Source organism: Schistocerca americana, chromosome 3 (genome assembly GCF_021461395.2).
Source record: "Schistocerca americana isolate TAMUIC-IGC-003095 chromosome 3, iqSchAmer2.1, whole genome shotgun sequence".
Taxonomy (NCBI): Eukaryota; Metazoa; Arthropoda; class Insecta; order Orthoptera; family Acrididae; genus Schistocerca; species Schistocerca americana.
Genome location: NC_060121.1, coordinates 564,124,920 through 564,151,411, shown reverse-complemented (window position 1 = coordinate 564,151,411; position 26,492 = coordinate 564,124,920). Strand labels below are relative to the sequence as shown.

The 26,492-nt window shown below is 45.5% G+C and overlaps 1 protein-coding gene across 1 annotated transcript; it reads right to left on the bottom strand.

Annotated features, from left to right (window-relative positions):
* Positions 1–594: 594 nt before the first annotated feature.
* Positions 595–26,132, bottom strand: LOC124606986 (peptidoglycan-recognition protein 1-like). Its single transcript, XM_047139127.1, has 3 exons — positions 25,948–26,132; positions 11,525–11,869; positions 595–1,277 (listed from the first exon to the last, which is right to left on the bottom strand). The coding sequence occupies exons 1-3, from the start codon at positions 26,078–26,080 to the stop codon at positions 1,006–1,008; spliced, it is 750 nt and encodes a 249-aa protein (XP_046995083.1). The 5' UTR covers positions 26,081–26,132; the 3' UTR covers positions 595–1,005.
* Between the last annotated feature and the right edge of the window lie 360 nt (positions 26,133–26,492).

Genomic DNA, 26,492 nt, shown 5'->3' with positions numbered 1-26,492 from the left:
TTATGTGTACGTATTTTGAAATATGCAAATAAAAGTGTTGTGAATTTTTCGTGATTTCTGCCACCATCTCCCCTTAAATCTTCGGTTTATTAGAATCCTAGACAAACACTGTGCGATAATTTTGTAACGAATACAAAGTCTGCACTGACAGATACCGGGAGGGTAAAAAGGTCCCCTCTTGCCCCCTCTGTGGACAGTGCTGTGCTGCCTGGTTTCTATTTTAGTCATCTTAGTGATCTTTGACAAGGTGTCTTCCGGATTTAAGAACTATCAGTGAATGAGTAGGAACAGACAGTAGAACCAGTTTTACAGTGCTTCACAAAACTTACCGACTTCAAAAGACAAATTTTCTCGTACGGGTTTCTCTACTCTACCAGTAAGTCTTACACTTCGCCCTATAACCCTATGTGGACTAAAACAGCCGGCTAAGATATATTTCAGATGAGAAATTTTGTTCTATTTTAAGAGTAACAACGGCCTGTGTTCAAACCGCAACTTTTCGCTAAGTTCGGGACGGACAAAAATAGCATGTGCAGTGTTACACAACTTGATAAGTACGAGTGTGTTACCATTGATGATTAACTATAAAGCTAATACGTCAACCATATTAATTTGTTTATTGTAACAACAATACATGCTTGTGATACACGTATTTGCATGATCTGTTTCCAATACCTTTACATAAGCTTCCGTTACTGTAGTATACAATGTCTTTTGCTACATTTATATTATTAAACCAAGTGACATGTTCCAGGATCTAACACGTCTGTTCTGATCAAGGAACTCGTCAGTAATCATCAACACACCCCAGTTGTGGGCAGCGTATGTATTTTCCATGCCACCTACAATTAAAATGTTCAGTTTCCGCGAATAGACATGCATCCACTCTTCCTTACACTAGTGCAGTGTTGATATACTACATGGTCTCCAGCGACTTCGGACGAAGCACGGAGTCAGTTGTCAGCTGCTTCCATGAAGGTCTCGTCGACACAGGATGCAGCAGCTTCAGCGTCTGCTGAGCAGGCTGGAGTGTGGGTTCATGCGCAGCTTGGAGCCAACTGGCGGATCGGGGCACTCCTCGTCTACACAGGGCTGAGGGTCGTCCGTCCAGTTGGGCAGCTGCGTCACCCAGGCGTACAGCTGGTCCCCCGGGCACAGCGTCGCCTTGGCCTGCCGGTGGCCCAGCACCAGGTACGAGTCGCTGACCTTACCCAGGGACACACCGCAGGCCATCATATTCTGCAGGGTCTCCAGAGCCGCGTCGTTTGGGAGACGATCTGTACACATGTTATTGAAGTCGACCATTAGGAAAGACTGAAATTCTTTATGAGTCTTTCAACACATATTCGTGTGTCAAAGTAGTTTTTTATTGATGAACAAAACTGAAGAGAGGATTTTATCACATCGGCACAGACTGACACTTCAATGCATAATCAATAGCGAACACGGACAAGAGCAGTTGAAACGAAGATTCGAAACCACTCATCGGGTTTGGAAAAGACTTCTCACTAGAATTCCGTCATGCAACTTATAAAATCATTTTTTCTTTTAATAATATGAATATTTATATATGTGTTTGGAGAGTGAGAGAGAGAGATTGATTTTTGATTGAGATTTTTGCTGTAAGTCGTAACTGGTAACTGAATTTTGGTTGCTGCCTCCTTGAATGATCAGCTTCTGCACCAGTTGGTGAAGTATTACAATTTGAAGGAAGTTATTGTTCTTTATGGTTTAAAATGCTACTCTGTTACTTACTTGGCCGTATTGTGGATAGCTTTGAGCCCAAGTTTTCGTAGCTTTTCATACCTAAGGGACCACTGTTGTAAGTATATAAGATCAAACTGTAATCTGCTTTTCGTGGGAAAAGGAGATTGCTTGGCACATAAACTTCCTTCAAACTACACGTCCTGCTACATGAAAATTGGTCAGTGGAGTTCAGCACCATATTATTGTACAAGAACATAATCCAGTTACTGCAATTAAGAAATTATGAGAAGTTGTTACTTATTGAATGTAAACTATAGAGAATGCATTTCTTTTCCTGTATTTTAGTGAACTTTGTACACTAACAATTCTGTGGATTGATAGACGACGACAACAATGAAGTTCACCTCCTTTTCCAAAAACAAGATATTTCTATTCTTCACTTCCAAAAAATGTGTATACATAAATGTTTGGCACCTCTTACATATACTTTGCTCGGTTTTATCAGTAAAATATCAATTTTCATTAAATGTACCAATACGTTCTGAACGACGTCCTAGCAACACGCCTCTTTCCACAAGATACAGATTAACAGTCCTCTTTTTTTAATAAATCAACTGTCTTTTTTTTAGAGTGTATACTCAAAGATTCACAACTACTCTCGTTGCGGGGATTGCGCGCTAAAGAGTATCTTGCTGTCCAGCTGCGCTTCACTTCACTTCTAGTACTTTTTGAATCGCATTTACATTTACGGTATTCACATACATTACTGAGCTTCTCAGAATAAAATCAGACACAAATTAGTTTAAAAAAAGGGGCAGTGAGGTTCACATAACGTCATAAACTGTCAGCTGTCAGACTTAAGGGGATTGTCAATTCATCAGTTACAAATGCTTTACCATCACCTTGCCACCGTGCCTTCATGTTTATAACGTGTTTCGTATAATCTCACTGGACATATATTAGTCACTCCCTCAAGAGACCAAACTGGTCACTTTGGAGCGCTGTGGACTCTGTAGAACTTGCACCCAGGCGGTAACATGTGTGATGTTAGTAAAGTTTTATAGAAGCTCGAATTTTAGCGCCGATTTCTACGCAAAATGCTATCAATAGTTTCTACAACGAAACTCTCTCGAAACCCGGCAGAAATTACAGACAGTTTCTGGTCGTATGTGAGGTACACCAGTGGCAGCATAGAATCAACACCTTCACCGTGCGATAGCGACACTAATGTTACCCATGATAGTGCCACCAAAGCGAAGTTACTATTGACTGTTTTCCGAAATTCCTTCAGCAATCAGGGTGAAGTATATACTCCAGAATTAGAATCAAGAACTGCTGCCAACGTTAGGAATTTACAAGTAGATATCCTGTGTGTAGCGAAGCAACTCAAGTCACGTAATAACGGCAAGTCTTCCGAATCAGACTGTGTACCAGTTACATTCCTTTTACAGTATGCTGGTATATTAGTACCATACATAGCAGTGATACATATTCACTTGCTAGACGAAAGATGCAAATCTACAGACTGGAAAGCTGCATAGGTCAAGACAACACTCTAGAAAGTAAATACGAGTAATCAGATGAATTACAAAAAAATGGCTCTGAGCACTATGGGACTCAACTGCTGAGGTCATTAGTCCCCTAGAACTTAGAACTAATTAAACCTAACTAACCTAAGGACATCACAAACATCCATGCCCGAGGCAGGATTCGAACTTGCGACCGTAGCGGTCTTGCGGTTCCAGACTGCAGCGCCTTTAACCGCACGGCCACTTCGGCCGGCAGATGAATTACAGTCCCATACAATTTTCGTGGTTTGACAGTAGGGTTTCGAACATATACTGTCTTCAGAGATTATGAATTACTTCTATGAAAACGATCTGCAGACACAGCACGGATTCAGAAAACGTCGTTCTTGTGCGACACAGTTAGTTCGATATTCTCATGAAATAACGAGTGCTATCGACAGGGGATCTCAAACTGATTCCGCATTTCTGTATTTTCAAAAGGGTTTTGTTACCGTACGTCGCAATCGTCTTATAATCAAAGTGCGTGCCTATTTGAGTATAGTAACAGTTGTGCTACTGCTTCCACGACTTCCAGTCAGAAAGGTCACTTTTCGTAGTAGCTGACGGAAAACCATCGAATGAAACTAAAATGATACTTATCGTTTTCGAAGGAAGACTTTTATATTGTTTAAGTCATTTTTGAGCTGTTTCTGATCTTCTGGTGACTTTACTTGACGGTAAATGGCAGTACCATCTGTAGAGGGCTTATAGCCCTCCGCTGTTCCTATACTATGCAAAAGATTTACGAGAGAATCTGAGCCGCGCTCGTTAACTGCAGATGGTACTGCCATTTACCGTCAAGTAAAGTCACCAGAAGATCAGAAACAACTCTAAAATGACTTGTCAATACACTTGTTTGATGAAAAAAGTGGCTATTGAATCTAAATAATGAGAACTGTGAGGTCGTGAGTACTGAAAGGAATCCACTAAGTTTGGGTTCCACGAGAAATCACATAAAACTAAAGACTGTCAATTCAACTAAATACCGAAGCACTGTAAACACGCTTGCGCATATGAACCACCATCGGCTCCGTATTGTACTGAACTGGGACTCGAACATTGATTTCTCGCTTTACAGGAGCGGTCGCCTTACCGCTTCGCCTACCTGTGCAGTAGTCACGACCAGACCATATCATCGTCCATGTGTCACAAGCTCCACTCGCACGTTACGTATGTTCCCGTCCAGGGGGACATATTTATTGAGAGTCGGAAGCCTGGTATTGACAGATAAATACTAAATATCAGTGCCTTTGTTATTAAGATATACGATGCAATTATCCTTCGGACATGACGCAAGTCCGAACGAACAATGAATCGTACTTCTTAATAATACGGGCACTCCTATTTCTTAAATACCAAGGGATAACAATTACGAACAACTCAAATTGGAACGATCACATAGGTAATGCTGAGGGGAAGGTGAATCGTCATAGGCAGAACACTTAAGAAGATGCAAGAAATCCATTAAAGGAACTGCGTACATTACGTTTCTGTGTCTTCTGCTGGAGAAGTACTACACGGTATGGGATACTTAGCAAAGTTATGGGTGGGGTAGCTCGTTTCGTAATATCGCGAAATAGAGAAGACAGTATCACGAACGTGAAAAGCGAGTTTGGATGGCAATCGTTAAAACATAGTCGTTTTTCGTTGAGGAGTAATCTTTTCACGAAATTTCAGTCACCAACTTTCTCCTCTAAATGCGAAAATATTTTATTGTCGCCGACCTACATAGGGAGATATGAACATTACAATAAAATAAAAGAAATCAGGGATTGTATAGAAAGACCTGGATGTTAGTTTTTTCGGCTCCCTCTTAGAGAATAGTCACGTAGATGTAGAAGTTGTGTGCAGATGTCAGTGTGTTGAATGAAACCAATGCAGTTAGATGTGCCGAACTGGAGACGTAGTAAAATACCAAAACAGGTATCGTGCTTGGACACGCCCATGACCACGCCGCGAATGAAGTCGTTGGAAGTGACATATCTATCAACGCAGACTGCTCAAAATGTCGACAAGAAATCGTGTACCTGTGCAGACTTGTAACACCGGTCAAAAACAACGGCCGTGGAAAGGTTCTAACGGACAGGCTCCAGAGACCAATGACACGCCTATTCGATGATCATCGGTTTCAGACCTGCCAAGAAATGGTTCTATCAGTGAATCCAGTTCAGCCTCATCCCGTTCCTGACTGACTGTGAAGGGAGCAGCACGAATTGGAGTTTTTCAATACGGTACACTAGGTGTCTCGTCGGTAGTCACTGCGCGATCTTCGTGGCTATCGGACGTGCGTGGGGTGCACGTGGCTACGGCAGTGCCTCTCTGCTGTTATTATTCTGATATTGAGCAATAGAAATGGAATCGCTCGTTCACGAAGGGAGATTGAAGTTTACTAAGCTTAGTTTCACTTTTGGTTCTCATTAGTATTAGAATAAGAATGGTACGGGCATGCGTATTCAAATACAGAGATATGTAAATACGCATAATATGGCGCTGCGTTCCGTAACGCCTGTATAAGACATGTGTCTGGCGCAGTTGTTAGATCGGTTACTACCGCTACAATGGCAAGTTATCACGATTTAACTGTGTTTACACGTGATGCTATAGTCAGCGCACGAGCGTTGGCACCCAGCATCTCCGAAGTAGCAACGAAGTGGGGATTTTCCTGTGCGACCATTTCACGAGTGTACCGTGAATATCAGGAATCCGCTAAAACATCAGATCTCCGACATCGCTGCGGCCGGTAAAAGATCCTGCAAGGACAGGACCAATGACGACTGAAGAGAATCTTTCAACGTGACAGAAGTGTAACCCTTCTGTAAACTGCTGCAGATTTCAGTGGTGGGCCGTCAACAAGTGTTAGCGTGCGAACCATTCAACGAAACGTCATCGGTATGGGCTTTCGGAGCCGATGGCCCACTCGTATATCCTTGCTGACTGCACGACATAAAGTTTTACGCCTCGCCTGGGCCCGCAACACAGACATTGAACTTTTGGTGACTGGAAACATGGTGCCTGGTCGGACAAGTCTCGTATCAATTTGTATCGAGCGGATAGACGTGTATCGGTATGAAGACCTCCTTATGAATCCATTGACCCTGCATGTCCGCAGGGGAGGGGTCAAGCTGGTGGAGGTTCTGTAATTGTGTGGGGTGTGTGCAGTTGGAGTGATATGGGACCTCCTAGATACGACTCTGACAGGTGACACGTACGTAAGCATCCTGTCTGATCACCTGCATCCTTTCATGTTCATTGTTCATTCCGACGGACTTGGGCTATTCCAGAAGGACAATGCAACACCCCACACGCCCAGAGTTGCTACAGGCTGGCACCACGAACGCTATTCTGAATTTAAACACTTCCGCTGGCCACCAACCTCTCCAGGCGTGAACATTATTGAGCTTATCTTGGATGCCTTGCAACGTGCTCTTCAGAAGGGATCACCACTCCCTCGTCTCTTACGGATTTAGGGAGAGCCCTGCAGGAGTCACGTAGTTCCGTCCAGCACTACTTCAGGCGTTAGTCGAGTCCATGCCACGTCTTGTTGCAGCACTTCTGCGTGCTCACGGGGGCCGTGCACGATATTAGGCAGGTGTACCGATTTCTTTGTCTCTTCAATGTGTAATGTGATTCGTGGTTATTTCAGAGTTAAAGAGACCGTGGAGAAGATGTAGGTGAACTTGCATATAACTTAAGAATCAATACGTTGTGCGTGAAATCTAGTAATGAACAGTTGTGTAACTAGATCATAACAGTCAACGGATCTGCTGAATATCTTTAGAGTACTAATGAGGTGAGTACTGTCAACATTGCTTAAACCATGTTTGACGTTCGAACAGTGAAAGTTTACGTAAAATGCCGTTTGGAGAAGAATAAACTGTATCAAAACCATGTTGTCGAAGTACGGAACCACCGACTGCTGGTATGGAGACATGCATTTCAAATCAAGGGTGGAAGCATTTCCAAAAAGGCATCTGTGGTTAAAGCATGGCGTGCAAGGTGAAAACGCCCTATCCAAAACCGGTGCTGGTGCAACTGTGGCATACCACAGGTCTTAGATGACAGGGGTGAACGACAGCTGCAGAGATTTGTTCCGACGAGCAGATGTGTAACTGTTGAGCAGCTGACCACCCAAATGAACCAAAGGGCCACCGACAGTATCTTCTCAGCAACCGTTCAGCCAACGTTGCTGCGTACCGACATCCGCAACTGGTACGCACGTTGACCACGGTTCATTGGAAACAGAGGCTGGAATTTGCACACGACTATCGCAACTCTACGTCCACGGAGTCGCGACACGTGGCTTCTTGAGATGAATCTTGTTTTTTACTCTCTCCGACTGATAGCCTTTGGATCGCCACGAAGGTCCAGGACCGAGGAGGGAGAAAGCTATGATATGGGAAATGTTTGTGTGGCATTCTGTGCATGATCTCACCAATCTGGAAGTCATAATGGATAAAGACAAGTATGCATTTATCCTGTTTTTCCTTGGCACGATGGCCTCAACCAGCTCAACCAGCAGAAACTAGTACAAATGGATACACGGTATTTAGTCAACACTCTTTAACAAAAGGCAAATGAAACCTGCCTTCAAGGATCAAGAATGATACAAGTGAAATAAACCACTAGGCGTTGCTAGGGTCGTGGTGTAATGAGGCAATTGTTTATTAACCATATAAGTGAGTTGACTAATTTCATCGTCTGAATTATTGCATCAGTGAAGAGTACACAAAATCTAGTGTATAATTTTACAAAAAGTACTTTTAAATACTAGTAGTAAGATGTAGTAATTACATTGAAGAACAGGTGGCGATTATCTATAGCTTTGTCTATTATTAAAAGTAAAATTTAATAAAGCGTGGAATAAATGAATAAGCACTGAACAAGAAGAGATGGTTTAAACCAAAATTGCTCCCCGAGAGGCAAATTTTGAAAAAGCCATACATCAGATTAACCAATTGTAAAACAGCAAATCAGATTACATTATAAACTAGTGTGAAATTAATAAATAACAATAATGTCAATGCACATTTGTTCTGCCTATCAGAATTGATTTACATTTCTACGTTACATATTCTCAGTTCTATGGAATCATTTCTCATTCTTAAAGATTAAAAAATAAACGTGTTATGAAGCTTATGTTGGAGTTACATATATTGCATAATTCATTCCCGGTTCCTGTATTTTTCCCTTTCACTTCTATCTCGCCCTCCATTTCATTCCGACCCTCTCGTCTCCCAAAACCAATCTCCCCCCCCCCTCCTTTATTGTTGAACCACTTACTAATTTACCATATGATACATATAATTCCAACATGAGCTTCGTTGTATGTCTATTTTTTTAATCTTTAAGCATGAGCCCGGATTCCATGGAACTGAGAATATGTAATCTGATTTGATCGATTAGAAATAGTTTGTGAAAGCGTGTGACTGTCAAAATAATGCGTTTGTTAATAAATAACTTTCCTGCTACCAGTCATGATATTATTATCTTTATCTTTTACGCGACGTGTTTTGGGAAATGATTACCACTTCTCCGTGTACTGCTCCATTTTTTTTACTGTTTTCGATGTGTGACGTTGTGTATTGTTCTTGTGACATTCTTGCAGTATATAAAAATGCGGAACTTTTAAGTTGATTATCGACATTTTGCTACCTGTTTATCAAAATAATTACTGAACTTTACTAATAATATTTAAATATACTTTTTATGTACTCTTCACTGATGCAATTATTTGTACGATAGAATTGATTAAATTACTTATTTGGTTTGGAGGTTTATTCAACTTTTATCATTCTTGATCCTTCAAAGCAGTAGACTGTTTCCAGTTGCCTGAAGTTAAGAAATGTTGACTAACGTTTCTTGTATTTCTATTGATACCGGTTTTGTCTTTGTTTATAGCATTCAAAAAAGACGTAAGTCAAATCTCTTGAGGCACATTGGAACCAGCGGAAAAATGCTCCGATCCGACCACAAACAAGGTGAATTTCCTCCTCTTCGATAAAAGACTCTGCAAAATGGTGTAGCAGCTACCTCTTTCTACCTTCGTCACCACCTTCAAATATATTTCCAAATTTTGCCATGCTAACATATTCGCCCTCTTTTTAACATGCAGCTCACTTCTCACTCCCATAAGCTGCCCCCACTGTAACTCGCTCGCACTCACTAGTCCGTCATTGTTAATCTCTCATACCCATCCAATCCCAACTGCCCATTATCACTCACTCATTCGGCCCAGCTCATTGTCATTATCTCTTGGTGGCTCCCTAGCTGTCTCTGTCTCCTCTGTCACAGCCTTTGTTCTGTCATTCTATTACTGTCTCCTCTCACTGTCACTGCCTCCCTCTTGTTCTCTCCTCTTGCGATTATCTCATTCATTCCTTCCCTCTACTGCTGTCACTTCTCAATATCTCTGTCTTCCACGTTGTCATTGTCATAGACCCTGTCTCACATTATCACTGGTTCTCACCCACTTTCACTTTTTCCTTCTCTTTATTCCTCTATTTTGGCACTGTCTCGTCCACTCTTTTCCTGGTATTGTTTTCTCACTGCCCACTCTGTTCCACCGCCACTGAGTCCCTCTCTTTCTCTCACACTGCCATTGTCCCCTTCGCTCTTTCTATGCCACAACCACTGTCTAGTAGCTTCCAGTATTTATTACTCTCCGTCTCTTTTTGCCAATGCTACTGTCTCTTCGCTAGCAGCATAAAAAAGTGTCAATATGTTTGACTTTCAATACCTTTTGGAAAAAAATTTAAATGTGCTGAGAACGGTAGATTGAAGCATCTGGTACCCATTTTTCGGCCCCAGTCTTTTAATAAACAGGTGAGTATTCACCTTTTTTGTGCTCCGATAGGAGCATTTTTTGTCCGGTTCCGTTCTATTCCCTATCACGGCAGAGCATGACACTCATTGAAAAGAACTTGATGGGCTAGCTAAATTTTGATAGTTACCTTATATGAAGTTGAAATAACGCAAAACTAATTTTATATTTCAGAGCCAAAATTACGTGCGCAAAAGTTTCAGTACTGGAAGGTGTGGTGATAACGGAGACACACTTTATATTATCTTCCTCCCAGCTACGTCACTTTATAAACTACGTTCTAGCCTCAGACAGAGTTTTACGTACGTTTTTTACGTGCACGAGTCGGGTAACTTTGAACCTCTGATGACCTCAGCAGTTTGGTCCCATAGGAACTTTCCACAAATTTCCAATTCGAACCTCTGTACCTCGGAGACTGATGAAGATATCCTTAAAATCTTCAAAGTTATTCGAGACCGGAAGCTTACGAATATACCGTAAAAATTACAGCTACTTGGTGTGCGCAGCCACCTTGAAATCCGCGTTTGGGGTTTAATCTGCTGCTGATGACGAAAAAAAAAAGTTTTTTCGGGTTTTCTCAGGAGCTGCCTATGAATTTAGTTAGGCATATGGGTCATTCATTCACTCATACATTCATTCATTCACGGGTATTCTCGTCAGTTTAATTAAATCACGATTTTATCATGGGTATACCCTTCACCAATCAATTTATTTACTTTTACTTTCATATTTTTCGTCTACATGTAGAGCAACATTGAACCTTTGTATCTGGGAAAGGGATAAAGAAATCAACAAAATTTTCAAAGCTGTTCGAGATAGGGATTTAAGGAAGAGTTTTAGCCTTTTTGCTGTGCAAAGACATCTTCGAATCAACAGCTATGTCTGGGCCAGCTGGTGGCAGCGAAAATATACTAAAAAACCCTTTCTTGGGTTTTACAGAGGAACAGCCCATGAACTAATGTTATCTGAAGCCCAACACAGGATACATCAAAATCCAAAGGAACCAACCGATTTGCTCCTCTTGCCCAAGCAGAAGGAAGTGTGCAGTACTTATATTTTGACTCTGTACTGTGGTATAGTGACACTAAAGAAGATCCTTCAGTTCATTATATAAATAGTCCCTAGCCCAAGGGCTATCCACAATACTTGACACTACCGTTTTATCACCAATAGAATCAGAGGTACGAGCAACAGAAAATCTCATATATATGCGCAGCATTTTGGCACATATGGGTAAGCATGCCGTCTCTCATACAGGCTGATAATGATTATAAAATTGTGGCCAAGGCATCTCAAAATGGTGAAGCTTCAGGCTTGCATATGGGTTAGGATGGACACACGAATCCGAGGGCCTGTTCAGACGTTACCAGACATTAAGAAAATGAATGTTATTTTGGGGGCCTGAGTACACTGCGGTTCGAGGACTCACCTGAGAAGTCTCCCATGACACAGATTCCGATGCTTTGCTGGTTGTAGCCCGGCGCGTGGGCCCCCCTGGCGTCCCAGCCTCGGCCCTCGTAGGCGTTACCGTCCTCGCCCACCAAGAAGTTGTATCCGATGTCGTCCCAGCCATTTGTGTCCATGTGCAGGTCCTGGTAGGAGCGTACAATGGCCGCACACGCCTCCTCGTCGAAGCAGTACTCCTGCATGCCGCCGTGGTGGACCACCACGTATGGCACTGGCGAGATCGTCAGGTTCTCGTGAGGGACCAATGGCTCCCGAGCGCCCCACTCCTCGCGGCTGACGATGCGGGGGCACGGCGAGTCTTCAGCCACTGCGCACATCAGAGGACAGTTTAACGCCTAACGCCATTTTTCTATTGATTTTAGTGATAACGAGCCAAATTATCACTGAAGATGTGCCAAAACCTCGAACTGTATTGTAAAGTTCTAAGATGCAAGCCATTCCCTTATCAAAGAAATCCTCTCACCATTGGAATTAATCAAACAGATACTACACTGATGAGCCAAAACATCATGACCGTAGCCTACTGCGAGAGTGATGGTCTGATTCCCCGACAAGACCGAAGAGTACGATGCTGATGAAGGCAAAGATGTTTCAGAGCACACCGTTCAGCTCATGTGGGGCTTTGCACCCAGATGGAATTGTGGGACAGAGACAAATGGGAATCGTTCTAGATCCGATATCGAATGCAAATGGGTAAAAAAACTGACTAGCAACTTTTACAAAGGGCACATTTTTATGGCTTGGTGATTGGAAAGAATAATCTCAGAAACGACGAAGCTGGTCGGTGTTGGAAAGCTTCTGTCATATGCATCTATGGAGAGTGGTTCAAGGATGGTGAAACCACAAGTAAATGAGAAGGTACTGGGAGAGTTTCCCAGTTCTGTAAACCAGGACAGGCGATGATAAGTTAGAGACCTGACAATAGAGTATGATGCTGATGCAGGTACAGGTGTTTCAGACCACACAGTTCAGCTCGCATGGGCCTCCGCTACACACAACAGCAACATGTTCCCTTGTTAACCTAAGTCATCACCAGTGTCATCTTGTAGGATGAGTCACGTTTCTTGTTGCATCTGGTCGATGCTCGTGTCCAGATACAATGTCACCCAGTGGAACAGTGCTCGAAAAAATGTTCGAGTATCTGTGAATTCCTAAGCGACCAAACTACAGAGGTCATCAGTCCTTAGACTTACACACTACTTTAACTAACTTATGCTAAGAACAACACACACACCCATGCCCGAGGGAGGACTCGAACCTCCGGCGGGAGGGGCCGCTGAGTCTGTGACATGACGCCTCAAACCGCATGGTCACTCTGTGCAGTCAGCTGCTCGCAGCATGCACTCCTCCTTGGATGCAGACCGGTGGGAATTGTGCTATGTTATGGGGGACATTCAACTGGACTTCCATGGACCGGCAGTACTAATCGAAGGCGCCATGACAGATGTGGCCCCCCAGGGGCTCAACATTAATTTGCTGAGTACGGGCTTGGCGACCCAGGGGTCCTGAGCTGGGGACTGGTCAGCGCCGCCAGTCTCCTGTCACCGTAAACCCCGGACATGCTTCAGCGACCACCGCATGGCGCAGCGGTGGAATGTTGTGTGCTGCGGGGAATGGTAATTATGGCTTGACCGCCTGGATTGCGAGGAAGGTAAACCTCTATAAAAACCCCTCAATCTTACGGTGTGCTGCGCGCCTATGAGATGCATGGCTGTTGGGGTGGAACAGTCGCAAGCGAGCAACCTCTGGGGCACCTGCCGCACCCCAGTTGTATAAGGGTTACTCAGGCACGCGGGGCTCTGTCTGAGCGGACCTTTAGTTCCCTAGCTGCTCGTGGGACCACAATGGACCCTTCGACCTCTACGTTTCCCCCTACCAGTGGATTGGGTGGGCCACTGGTAGGAAAACACACCCAATCGAAAAAGCGACTTCGTGCTGGGAGTCCTCCAGCGCCTGGTGTTACTAGAGATCTAACAGACTGTCGTAACAGAGCACATGCTGATATCCAAAATGTGTTTTTGATTGTCAAACGGAAGGAAGGTAGCTTTGAGAGAGTTTCTCCCTTTTACATCCACAAGGGTCTTGAGGGAATTGCAGCAACACTGAAATCTGTGAAGCGTCTGCGCAATGGGACTCTGTTAGTTGAAACTTCTAGTTCCCATCAAGTCACTTCTCTTCGGAAAGCAACCTGTCTCGGAGAGTACGCTATCGAGACCGAGCTCCACTCCACTTGGAACTAAAGTAAGGGTATTGTGACATGTAGGGACTTGGTGATATCCCCAAGGACGAGTTGAAATCTGAGTGGGCTTACGAAGGCATTGTCGACGTGCAGCATATTATGAAACGAGTCGATGGGGACCTAGTCAAATCCGACTCGTTTATTCTGACGTTCAATTGCCCGAGACTCCCAGAGCATGTTAAAGCGGGTTTCTTACGTTTGCCAGTACGGCCATATTTCCCCAACCCAATGCGCTGTTTTAAATGTCAGCGCTTTGGGCATACGACGTTGGGGTGCAATGGGATAGCCACTTGTGGTAAATGTGGTCAGCCTGCCCATGAAGGAGCCGATTGTTCATCGCCTGTGAAGTGCGTGAATTGCTCTGGGAGTCACCCTGTCTGGAGCCGGGTCTGCCCCATCTATCTCGAGGAACGGAAGATACAGGAGATCAAAACATATAAGCGCATCCCCTATGGTGAGGCCAAGAAGCTCTTTAAGGCCATGCAGCCTCCTGTGTTTACAACATCTTTCGCTTCCACTCTGCAGAAACTGGTACAGTTGGCCACTGTTGCTACACAAACGGAGGTTGCTAGTGTCAGCACTAATACCTGCATTTGCCAGTGCACTTGTGCTGCTGCGGTTGTTTTGCAACCTGCAGCTCTCCCCACAACGTCCGACAAGGCCGTGGTTGCTGACATTGGGGTACTTCCTGCCCCTCTCCATATGGCACCTTCTGCCCAGGCGAGTAAAGCTCTAACTGTTGACAATGTTCTGCATTCTAAGCCCCCCAAGACGAAGACCCCGAAGGTGAAGGTTTTGCCACCTGAGGAGACTAGTCAGGGTCAGTCCGATGACGATGCCATCGTACTATCTGACATCTTCCTTGGGTCGCCATCAGAGCTGATGGACATTGATGTCGACCGGGGGCGATCTTCTCGCCCCAGGAATAAATCTCCGGCCAGTACGGGCTCTCCCCCAAAGCACAGGGGCAGGGTGAAAATTCAGCCACCCTGATCACTGGCTCCCATATTACAGTGGAATCTGAATGGGTTCAGGAAGCATGTGGCCGAATTACAACTCCTTGTACGAGAGCGCCCCTTGTGCTTATGTCTCCAAGAGACACATTTTCGGGCCATTGATGCTCCTTCTTTACGGTGCTATACCATGTATCGAAAAGATGATCTGATGGGGGAAAGGGCAAAGGGTGGTGTTGCGGTTTTTGTCCATGACATGCACCACTCATCTGAGCTCCCTCTCGTTACGGACTTGCAAGCAGTTGCAGTTGACCTTCTTGTGGGCCGGAGGCTTACAATTTGTTCCGTTTACTTACCACCTCAGGATGCAATAGACTCTGAGGCTCTCACAGACCTTATTAACCAACTCCCCCGCCCATTTCTCCTTCTGGGGGACTTCAATGCTCATAATGTCTTATGGGGCTCTACGACTACTTGCCCCAGGGGTCGCATTCTGGAAAGCCTCATGGCGTCCGAAGAACTGTGCATCCTCAACTCTGGTGCTCCCACTCATTTCTGTACTGCTTCTGGGTCGTCGTCAGCTATTGACCTTTCCTTTTGCTCTCCAGCACTCACGGATTCTGCTCTGTTGGAGGTTGCCGCTGACCTCCATTCTAGTGACCACTTCCTCCTTTGGATTCGCCTCCTGGATGAGACTGTGGCATTACCAGTGCCGCTCAGGTGGCACCTCTGCGGAGCTGACTGGACACTTTTCAGCGATTTAGCTGTTTTGCAACACCGTGCCAGCGTCCACGAATGGGTCGACCATGTTACAGCCGTGATCTCCCATGCTGCTGAATTGTCGATCCCACGGTCCTCAAGTCATCCCAAGAGGCGCCCTGTCCCTTGGTGGACCACTGAGTGCCGCTCAGCCATCCGAGCCCGCCGTGCAGCTCTGCGCCGCTTCAAGTGCCGTCCCTCAGTTGACAATCTTGCGGCCTTTCGGGTGGCAAGGGCCAAGGCCCGGCGAGTGATTAAAGAGAGCAAACGACGGTCATGGCAATCGTTCCTGAACTCCATCTCCCGCTCCACTAGTTCTACAAAAGTGTGGGAAGCCATCAGGAGGATTTCCGGGAAACGCAGCCAACTACCTGTCACGGCATTGCTGCATCAGGGTTGTCTACTCACGGCGCCGAGAGACATTGCCCAGACACTGGCCATGTATTTTGCCGAATCTACTGCCACTATTAACTGTGATCCAGATTTCTGCCGCTACCGCACTGCCATCGAGAGGGATCACTTGGACTTCCGGTCTCCAAATTCTGAACCCTACAACTGCCCCTTCACAATGTGGGAACTGGATTCGGCGCTGTCTGTGGCTCATGATACTGCGCCAGGTGATGATCAAATCCTGTACAGCATGCTGCAGCACTTGTTGCTGCCATCCAAGGAAGTTCTCCTGAATTGTTTTAATATGATATGGTCATCCGGCACGTTCCCTGACACGTGGAGGGAGGCGATTTTGGTTCCCCTCCTCAAACCGGGAAAAGACCGAATGCATCCCAGTAGTTATCGGAGTATTGCTTTGACGAGCTGTGTCGGGAAGACATTGGAACGCATGGTCAACCGTCGCCTGGTTTGGCTGCTCGAGACCAGGCAGCTCCTTAGCCACTCTCAGTGTGGCTTTTGGAGATGTCGTTCAACTATAGACAACTTGACCCTGCTTGAGGCGGCCATCCAGCAGGCCTTCCTACGTAACCAGCATTGTCTAGGTGTATTCTTCGACATTAATAAGGCGTATGACACTACTTGGCGCCGCCTTATCCTCAATCAACTCCATCAGTGGGGCTTTCGTGGCCATCTCTCCATTTCATTCGGTTCTTTCTTTCCCGCCGCCTCTTTCGATATCGGGTTGATAATGTGCTATCTGATTTGTACGTGCAGGAGAATGGTGTTCCTCAGGGAAGCGTTTTAAGTGTCACCCTCTTTGGCGTCGTCATTAACAGTATCACGTCCACTATCCGGAGTCCTGCCCAGTGCTCCTTGTTTGTGGACGATTTTGCTGTTTTCTGTTCTTGCTCCAGTCTTGTCATCGCTAGTCGGCAGCTGCAGCTTACGATAAAGCGATTAGAGGCATGGACTGCGAAGACGGGTTTTACCTTTTCTGCAGACACATGTGTGTGTGTTCATTTTAATCGTTCTCGACGTACTTTTACCTCTCCTGAATTGCGTCTGAGGGACACCATTCTTCCTTTTAGAGACACTGTGAGGTTCCTGGGCCTCACTTCTGATTCCAAGTTGTCGTGGTTGCCGCACCTTAAAGACCTCAAGGTGCGGGCCCTGAAGGCGCTGAATATTTTGGTCTGAGTCATCGGTCCTGGGGAGCAGATCGGGCGCGTCTGCTGCAGTTTTATAGGGCTTTCGTCCGGTCGCGTCTTGACTATGGAAGCACTGTGTATGGGTCAGCGAGGCTTTCGTATCTGAAGATTCTTGACGCAGTACACCATGAGGGTATCAGGCTGGCTACTGGTGCCTTCCGTACCAGTCCCATGCCCAGCCTGCGTGCTGAGGCAGGGGAACCGCCGCTCGCCATCCGGCGGAAACTCCTCATGGTGCGACGGGTGTGTCAATTCCTTGCCTGTCCTACCTCCCCTGCATACCCTACTGTTGCCCGACCGCCTATGGAACGTCTCTTTTCCAGTCGTCCAAGGGCAACGAGACCATTTGGGATTCGTGCCAAGCATTTGCTTGAGTCCCTTGGTGTGGAGCGTGTGGCACCCCAACTCCAGGGCTTTACACGCCTGCCTCCCCGGCTGCTCCAGAGGAACAGCGCCCTTTTAGACTTGTCAGAGTACCGGAGGACCTGCACTCCTGCTTTTGTTTTTACCTCCTTATTTTACGATATTTTAAACCAGCATGCCGACCTTGTACCAGTATTTACGGATGGCTATAAACAGGGGTACTCTGTTGGTTGTGCTGTTGTTTTCCCTGATCGAGTCGTCAAGTTACGGCTTCCTGCAGCGTTTACCATCTTTGATGCCGAATTGTTTGCGATCTTGCGGGCATTGGAGCAGATGAGATGTGTTCCCAGTCTTAAGTTTCTCATCTGTTCTGACTCCCTGAGTGCCCTTCAGACCATGCAACACTTGTACCCAGCGGAGCCGGCCGCGGTGGTCTCGCGGTTCTAGGCACGCAGTCCGGAACCGTGCGACTGCTACGGTCGCAGGTTCGAATCCAGCCTCGGGCAAGGGTGTGTGTGATGTCCTTAGGTTAGTTAGGTTTAAGTAGTTCTAGGGGACTGATGACCACAGCAGTTGAGTCCCATAGTGCTCAGAGCCATTTGAACCATTTTTTGAATCCAGCGGATACGGTCGTCCAGAACATCCATGATGCCCTACTCCGCCTGCAACGGCAGGGGAAGAAGGTTTCTTTCTGCTGGGTGCCAGGGCACGAGGGTATTAGGGGAAACGAACTGGCGGATGTGCCTGCCGAAGATGCATGTTCCCTCCCTCACGTTGTTGAATGTGCCGTCCCCCTCCATGCTGTTACCTCCCTTTTGCGTTTTCATGTTATGCGTCAATGGGAAGAGGAGTAGCTGGCAGCCAGTGAAAATAAGCTGCGTCTGGTGAAGGCCACCAAGCGGCCATGGCGTACGTCCTACCAGTCATGCAGACGGGATGAGGTTCTCCTCACTCGCCTCCGCATCGGGCACAGTCCCTTAACGCACGGTTTTTTACTCCGACGGGAGGCCCCCCCATCTGCAGTGCTTGTGGGGTCCAGATTACTGTCTGCCACATTTTACTTGACTGTCCTGTATTCTCCGACCAGAGGGCGGTGGTTTCCTTGCCACCGGATTTGCCCTCTATTTTGCAAGACGACGCAACGACTGTGGTTAAGGTCTTACGGTTTAGTGTCCTGTCCAATTTGTTGCCTAGGATTTTAGGGGGAGGATTTTAATGTGCTGCTGGGTGACTGGCTCACCCAGGCTTTAGGTAAGAGGTCCGCCAGTCACGATTACCTACTTGTTTCACTTCGATTTCTGTTCTCTTTTCCTTGTGTTTCCTTTCCTTTTTTAGTGCGTTTCTTCTCCTCTTGTTTTGCCTCTGTATGTGAGGATTTGTAACTGCGTCAGGTCTGTGTCATTTAGCCGTTCTCCTTGTTCGCTGTCCGTCTTCGTCCCTTCACTGCATGTGTTCCTGTTTCTATGCGTTTGGGCGCTGATGACCACGCTGTTTAGCGCCCGAAAACCTCAAACCACACACACACACACACACACACACACACAGATGTGGACAATATGAACGTTCTTACGAAATACCTGCATCCATTCATGCTTATATGTCTTCCTCGATCGTGATAGCATCTTGAAACAGCATAATTTTCTGTAGAAGATGACTATAATCGTGCTACAGTGGTTTGGATAGCTCATGTTGACGTTTTAATTACAAAATTCGTCTGGTTTAAATCTGATGGAAAACATCTGGGATACCTTCGGTTGCTATGTTCCAGGAGAAGCCGCTTGACCTGCAAGGTCCGGGTATTCACAGTGGGTTAGGTTATTGGTGCCTGTGAGGTCCAGTGTTAGCAGCGTCATTGAACCTTTTGAGAATATTTCTTGGAAGATGGGAAAGAAGCATATGTGTAAGTACACTCCGTGTGCATATCTGGGAGAGTCATCCTAGATGTAGAATGGGCCATTACAGACGAAATGAAGAGCACAGGGAGCAGTGAACTGTAGGTCGTAGCTCATGTCAGTACTAATCCTGTGTGCCGGTTTTGATTGGAAAAGATTCTCTCCGCTTTCCGCCGGCTGTGTGAAGTGGCAAGGAGTCAGTCATTCTAGCTTGCAAGAGGAATGCAGAGCCCACATCTGTATCATTATTGATGAGATCGATTGTGGATCTTTGTTACTGATATGGATGAAACGTTTGAATATGTGGCTCAGATGGCTCTGCGATTATGTATGCTGCAGATATCTCGACAAGCGTCTTAGGATGGCGACGTGTTTGGGATCCGCTTAATATATCAGGCAACCGTTATACACAGGAAGCGGCTAAACGAGCAGTGGGGACTGTGTAAAGGGAACTAGGCGTTTATTTTTAAATTAGAGGGTCTCGGAAATGTAGAAACAAGGGTTTAGTCTCGAAGGAAGGCAACGCAGGACAAATATGGACCTCAAAACTTTTGATATTAAAAACTTAAATTACCGTAACTGTGATGTTGGGAGCTCCAAGTGCTCATAGAAGACAATGAAGCGGAAATCATTACAGGTACTGAAACCTGGCTAAAGTCGGAGCTAAGTTCTACTCAAATCTTTACCAAGGAGCAGATGCTCTTCAGAAACGACAGGTTAAATTATTTCCGTTAGAAATAGTTCATCTTGCAGTAAAATTGAAGCATATATTTACTGTGGTCTAGGGATAGTTTCATTTACTACTAATCAAAATATCATAGGTGCTATGTTCGAACGCAATGGCTGCTTAACTATTAAATAAAGATCATCAACAATGACGGCCGAAGACATCTGGCGTAAATAGTCATCCTCACTCGGCCAACGGCCTTGTCCAAGATGGCGGAGGATCAGGTAGAGGTTCAGAGCACTCTCTTGCCCTTCTGGAGGCAAAGTGCCCCGAAAAGGCGGAAGAATCTGCAATGATCATCCGCATGATGACGCAGAAGGCATCAGAGCCGCATAATGTGTATCCACAGGACATATGGCCTGCAATGGGACAAAATGTCATTATCATCTCCATTGGCAAAATATTTCGGGTTAGTCCCCCATTCGGATCTTCAGGAGTGGCCTGCCAAATGGGAGGTGACCATAAGAGAATGATGGAATAACCATTGTCGGGATAATAGTGGACGAATCGGAACACTGAGTGTCAGAAGTTTGAAAGAGATAGGACAGCTACACTTTCTGAAAAGGGAAACGCAAGGGCTCAATCTAGATATACTGTGGGCTAGTGCAGCGCTACGGAAAGAAGAGTCTAAGTCAGACGAACGTCGGATAACATCAACAGCAACATGAAACGGAAAAACCGAAGTAGAGTTCGTTATGAATATTAAAGTAGGGACGAGAACAATTCAACGATGGGGTTGTTCCCATCAGATTCGGTAGTAAACCAACGTCGACGACGGTAGTTAAGGCATACATTCCGGAGTCGCAAGTATAAGATCAAGAGAGAGAGAAAATATGTAAAGATATTGAACGAGTAATTCAGTATGTAAAGCGAGATACAAATACAATGATAATGGGATTTTGGAACGCGGTTGTAGTGGAAAGTATAGAAGAAAGATTTACTAGAGAACAGAAGTTAGGTAGTAATAATGGAAGAGGAGAGAGACTACTATCGAGTTCTACAATTAATTTCAGATGGTCATAGCGATTACTTTATTCGAGAATACCAGGAGGTGCAGCTCTACTTACAGAAAAGTCAGACGCACCGGAAAATTCCTTCTCGGTTATATCATGGCCGGAAAGAGATTCAGAAATGTGTGCTGGAGTGTGAAGATGTACCCATCTGCAGACATAGGCTCAGATAACAAGTTAGTAATGATGAGGAGTAGAAAGTATTTAGAGAATAGCATGGAAAAATCAGCGTGGAAGACAGAAGGATAAGGAAGTATGAGAAATGATAAGTTGCGTTTGAAGTTCGAGAAGGATTTGGATATTGCGAAAGGGAATATCACAGTTGGGAGTTCAGTTGAAGAGGAGAGGACATCTCTATCAGGGGAAATCATATGTCGGGCTGTCAGACACAGATACAGGAAAGGTGAAGCCGAAGAAACCTGGAATGACCAAAGAAATACTTCATCTGGCCAGTGAAAGGAGGAAGTATAGAAAAACTCAGCGAACGGCAGGACTAGAGCAATATAAATCACCTAGGAATGAAACAAATAGAAAGTGCAGACCAGACGAGGCGAAGTGGTTGCAGGACAAAAGCGAAGAAATGGCAAAAGAAATAATCGTCAGAACGACTGACTCAGCATATTGAAAAATCAAAACAACTATTAGTGAAATTGAAAGCAAGGGTGTTAACATTAAGAGTGCATCGGGGATTCCACTGTTAAATACAGTGAGTGGATGGAAAAGACACCCTGAAGGTCGGGAGAACTTGTCAAATGACTTAACAGTAAAAGAAACTGGGGTCAATAAGGAAGACACAGGGAATCCAGCATTAGGATCAGAATTTAAAATAGCAATGGAAGACTTGAGATCAAATAAAGAAAAAGGAATACAAAACATTCCATCGGAATTTCTAACGTAATAGGTGGGTAAAGACACCCAATCGACTCTTCTGCCGCCTGTTTAGAATCAATGAGACTGGCGACGTAACATCCGTCATTCTGAAAAATATCATCCACACAATTCTGAAAATTCACAATATGATCAAAAATATCCAGACATCCCCAAAAACATACGCTTTTCATATTAGGTGCATTGTGCTGATACCTACTGTCAGGTACTCCATATCAGCGACCTCAGTATTAATTAGACATCGTGAGAGAGCAGAATGGGGCGCCCCGTGGATCTCGCGGACATCGAACGTGGTCAGGTGATTGGGTGTCACTTGTATCATATATCTGTACGCGAGATTTCCAAGCTCCTAAACATTCCTATGTCCACTGTTTCCGATGTGATAGTCAAGTGGAAACGTGAAGGGACACGTAGAGTACAAAAGCGAACAGGCCGACCTCGTCTGTTGATTGACAGAGACCGCCGACAGTTGAAGAGGGTCGTATTGTGTAATAGGCAGACATCTATCCATATCTTCGCACAGTGATTCCAAACTGCATTAGGATCCGCTGAAAGTTCTATGACAGTTAGGTGGGAGTTGAGAAAACTTGGATTTCATGGTCGAGCGGCTGCTCATGAGCCACACATCACACCGGTAGCCAAACGACACCTCGCTTGGTGTAAGTAGCGTAAACATTGGACGATTGAACAGTGGAAAAACGTTGTGTGGAGTGACGACTCACGATACACAATGTGGCTATTCGATGGCAGGGTGTGGGTATGGCGAATGCTCGGTGAACATCTGCCAGAGTGTGTAGTGCCAACAGTAAAATTCGGAGGCGGTGGTGTTATGGCGTGGTCTTGTTTATCATGGAGGGAGCTTGCACGACTTATTGTTTTGCGTGGCACTATCACAGCACAGGCCTAGATTAATGTTTTAAGCACCTTCTGGCTTCCCGCTGTTGAAGGTCCGTTGATGGTGATTGCATCTTTCAACACGATGGAGTACCTGTTCATAATGCACAGCCTGTGGAGGAGTGGTTACACGACAATAACGCCCCTGTAATGGACTGGCCTGCACTGAGTCCTGACCTGAATCCTACAGAACACCTTTGGGATGTTTTGGAACGTTGACTTCGTCCCAGCCGGCCGCGGTGGCCGAGCGGTTCTAGGCGCTACAATCTGGAACCGAGCGATCGCTACGGTGGCAGGTTCGAATCCTACCTCGGGCATGGATGTGTGTGATGTCTTTAGGTTAGTTAGGTTTAAGTAGATCTAAGTTCTAGGGGACTGATGGCCTTAGGAGTTAAGTCCCATAGTGCTCAGAGACATTTGAACCATTTGACTTCGTCTGATTGACTAAACTCTGAATGAGTTGGTGGGGCGAACTTCATAATTTTTCATGAAATTTGATGGATTTTTCCTTTACGAGGGAATAGATGGAGGATATCCCTAAGGAATCTATAATCTGTATGTTGTGGAAGTATACGTGTAACACGAGAAATTTTGTTTTGGATGCTCTGTAAATGAACTAGGGTAGTGTCGGCGGTCATAGACCACACGTCCGAGCCATACAGAATGACCGGAAGTTTGAACTGGCGCCAGAGGAGAATTTTGCAGTTCAGTGAGCTCCTGAGGGAGCGCGACCGACTCACATCCACTCCCACAGCTAGCCGTTCCCTCTCGCGTTGGCAGTCGCGGAGACTCTAACGTCGGATTCCGTGGTAGAGTCGATGTAGCTGCTCTGTCCGCCCTCGTCACGAGATCATTGGGTTTGCTGACCGTCTTCTTAATTAGACCCAGTGGTGGTTCCCAAGCCTCGGTGAGATTACACACCGAAGCGCCAAGGAAACTGGCATAGGCATGCGTATTTAAATACATAGATACGCAAACATGCAGAATACGGCCTTGCGATTGGCAACGCATATATAAAACAACAAGTGCGTGGCGCAGTTGTTGACAGTTTACTGCTGCATTTAAGTAAGTTTGAACGCGGTTTTATAGTCGGCACATGAACTAAGGTACACACCATCGCCCAGGGAGCGCTGAAGTGGTTTTTTTCCTGTACGACCATTTCACGAGTGTACTGTGAATATCAGGAATCCTGTAAATTATCAAATCTCTGACATCGCTGCGGCCGGAAAGAGATCCTGCAAGAAACGGACTAACGAAACAGAATCGTTCAACGTGACTGAAGTGCAATCCTTCCGCAAATTGCTGCAGATTTTAATACTGGGCGATCAACAAGTTTCGTCGTGCGATCCATTCAACGAAACATCAGCAATGTGGGCTTTCGTAGCCGAAGGCCCATTCGTTGTACCCTTGATGACTTCATAACACAAAGCTTTATGCCTCCCCTAAACATGTTGCCTGGTCGGACGAGTCTCGTTTCAAATTTTATCGAGCATATGGACGTGTACGGGTATAGAGACATCCTCATGAATAAATGGTCCCTGCATGTCAGCAGGCGACTGTTCAAGCTGATGGTGGCTTCGTAATGGTGTGGGCGTGTGCAGCTGGAGTGATGTCTAGATATGACTGATAAGTCTAGGTACGACTCTGACAAGTGACAGGTACATAAGTAGCATCATGTTTGATCACCTGCATCCATTCATGTCCATTGTGCATTCCGATGGATTTGGGCAATTCCATCAGGACAATGCGACGCACGTCGAGAATTGCGAGTGGCTGCAGGAACACTCTTCTGAGTTTAATGACTTCCGCTGTCCACCAAACTCCCGAGATCTGGACATTATTGAACATATGTGGGACGCCTTGCAACACGCTTTTCAGCAGAGATCTCCACCTCCTCGTACTCTTACGGATTTGTAGACAGCCCTGCAGGTTCATGGTGTGAGTTCCCTCCAGCACTACCTCAGACATTAGTCGCTGCGTGGAGTGGCCGCGTGATTTGAGCCGCCATGTCACGGATTGCGCGGTCCCTCTCACCGGAGGTTCGAGTCCTCCCTCGGGCATGGGTGTGTTGTTCTTATCGTAAGTTAGTGTAAGTTACTTTAAGCAGAGTGTAAGTCTAGGGACCGATGACCTCAGCAGTTGGCTCCCTTAGGAATTCACACACATTCAGATATTAGTCGTGTCGGTGCCACGTCCTGTTACGGCACTTCTGCGTGCTCGCAGGGGCCCTACACGATATTAAGCAGGGGTACCAGTTTCTTTGGCTTTTCAATGTAATAAGATAATCCCTGGTCCGAATTTCGATAGTTTCTCTAACGACGCTGCCCCAGTATTTGGAAATCTTTGCTAAAATCTTGGTACATCTTTATTCCATCTCATGATTCTTTGAAAAACAGTGCCCTGTGTCCGGCGACTTGTTGGCGTACATTATTCGAGTGTTCCGCTGGTGTTCGAAGCATCGATCTTCGACGGTGAGCACTGTTTGTCTAATATATGTTAATTTCTGTTTTCAAAAGTAGCGTAGCGAAGGCTGTTCTAGATCTGAACACAAGGGATAAACTGTATCCGAACTTGAAAACTACTTATTTTCATATTGCTAGCGAAAAGTTTTGGCTCATTCAGTTTTAAATTACCAAGTTTAAGCGTAAAAGTTTCGAAGTGAATTTATTGAAAACGTGACATAAAACTGACTTTGAGTCTCCTGTACTAGCACGTAATGTAAGAACCCGGTATATCTTGTCTACTCCTTGGAGTTAATAGTAGTCAAATAGAAACACAAGGAACATGCAGTTAAAGGTCTTGAGTGACGTCTGTTTGAGTACGCTGTACGTCAACGGAGAGAATGTACACTTGCTACTCATCTATGAACCGTCTGCTGTGTACTTGTGGTTCCATTTGTTTTCCGGTAATAGGGATTTCGAATAAACAAAAGATCCTTTTTTCTCTGGCTAGGTTTGATTCCGTAGATGCTCAGAATAAAATTTGTTGTGCGAATGAACAGTACCAAGCCATGCCCTCTTTTAGAAGTACATTTTTAACAGTTTACATACAAAGAAACTTACCGTCTTCCGAGCTATTTGCGGAGAGTCCCTGGATATGATTTCGAGGGTCCAGACGTGGAAGATCACACACCGTATTCGCGGCCAGCAGAACCGCTACGAGGAGCGCCGCTCGGAACCTCGTCTGCCCTGCCATTACGCCTCCACTGGCCGTCGAGACGTGACTCACAACCCCCAGCCTGCTCGGCACCTTTTTATGACACTCCCCGGGGAATCCGTGTTATCTTCGATTAGTGCCAAGTCTACGAAATCACTCCAGTTTACTAGAAATTTCACACAAGCAGATACTGATATCGACAGTTTATCTAATCACCGAACGCCGATTACGGAGTCCGTCTCTCAGGGATTACTGGACCCACGTGTAAATTTTCCTTGAAGCATTCGGCTCGGCATCACGATCGTAAAATTTATTCCCGGAACAGACCTACATTGCCCAGTATTACGCCGAGTAAAACGTTGAGCCTGGGTGTGTCTCATAGCTTAGCTGCCATTAATAAAACGGAAGTACTGTGTTCCAAATGCTTCGATAACAAAAGAAAAGGATGGAT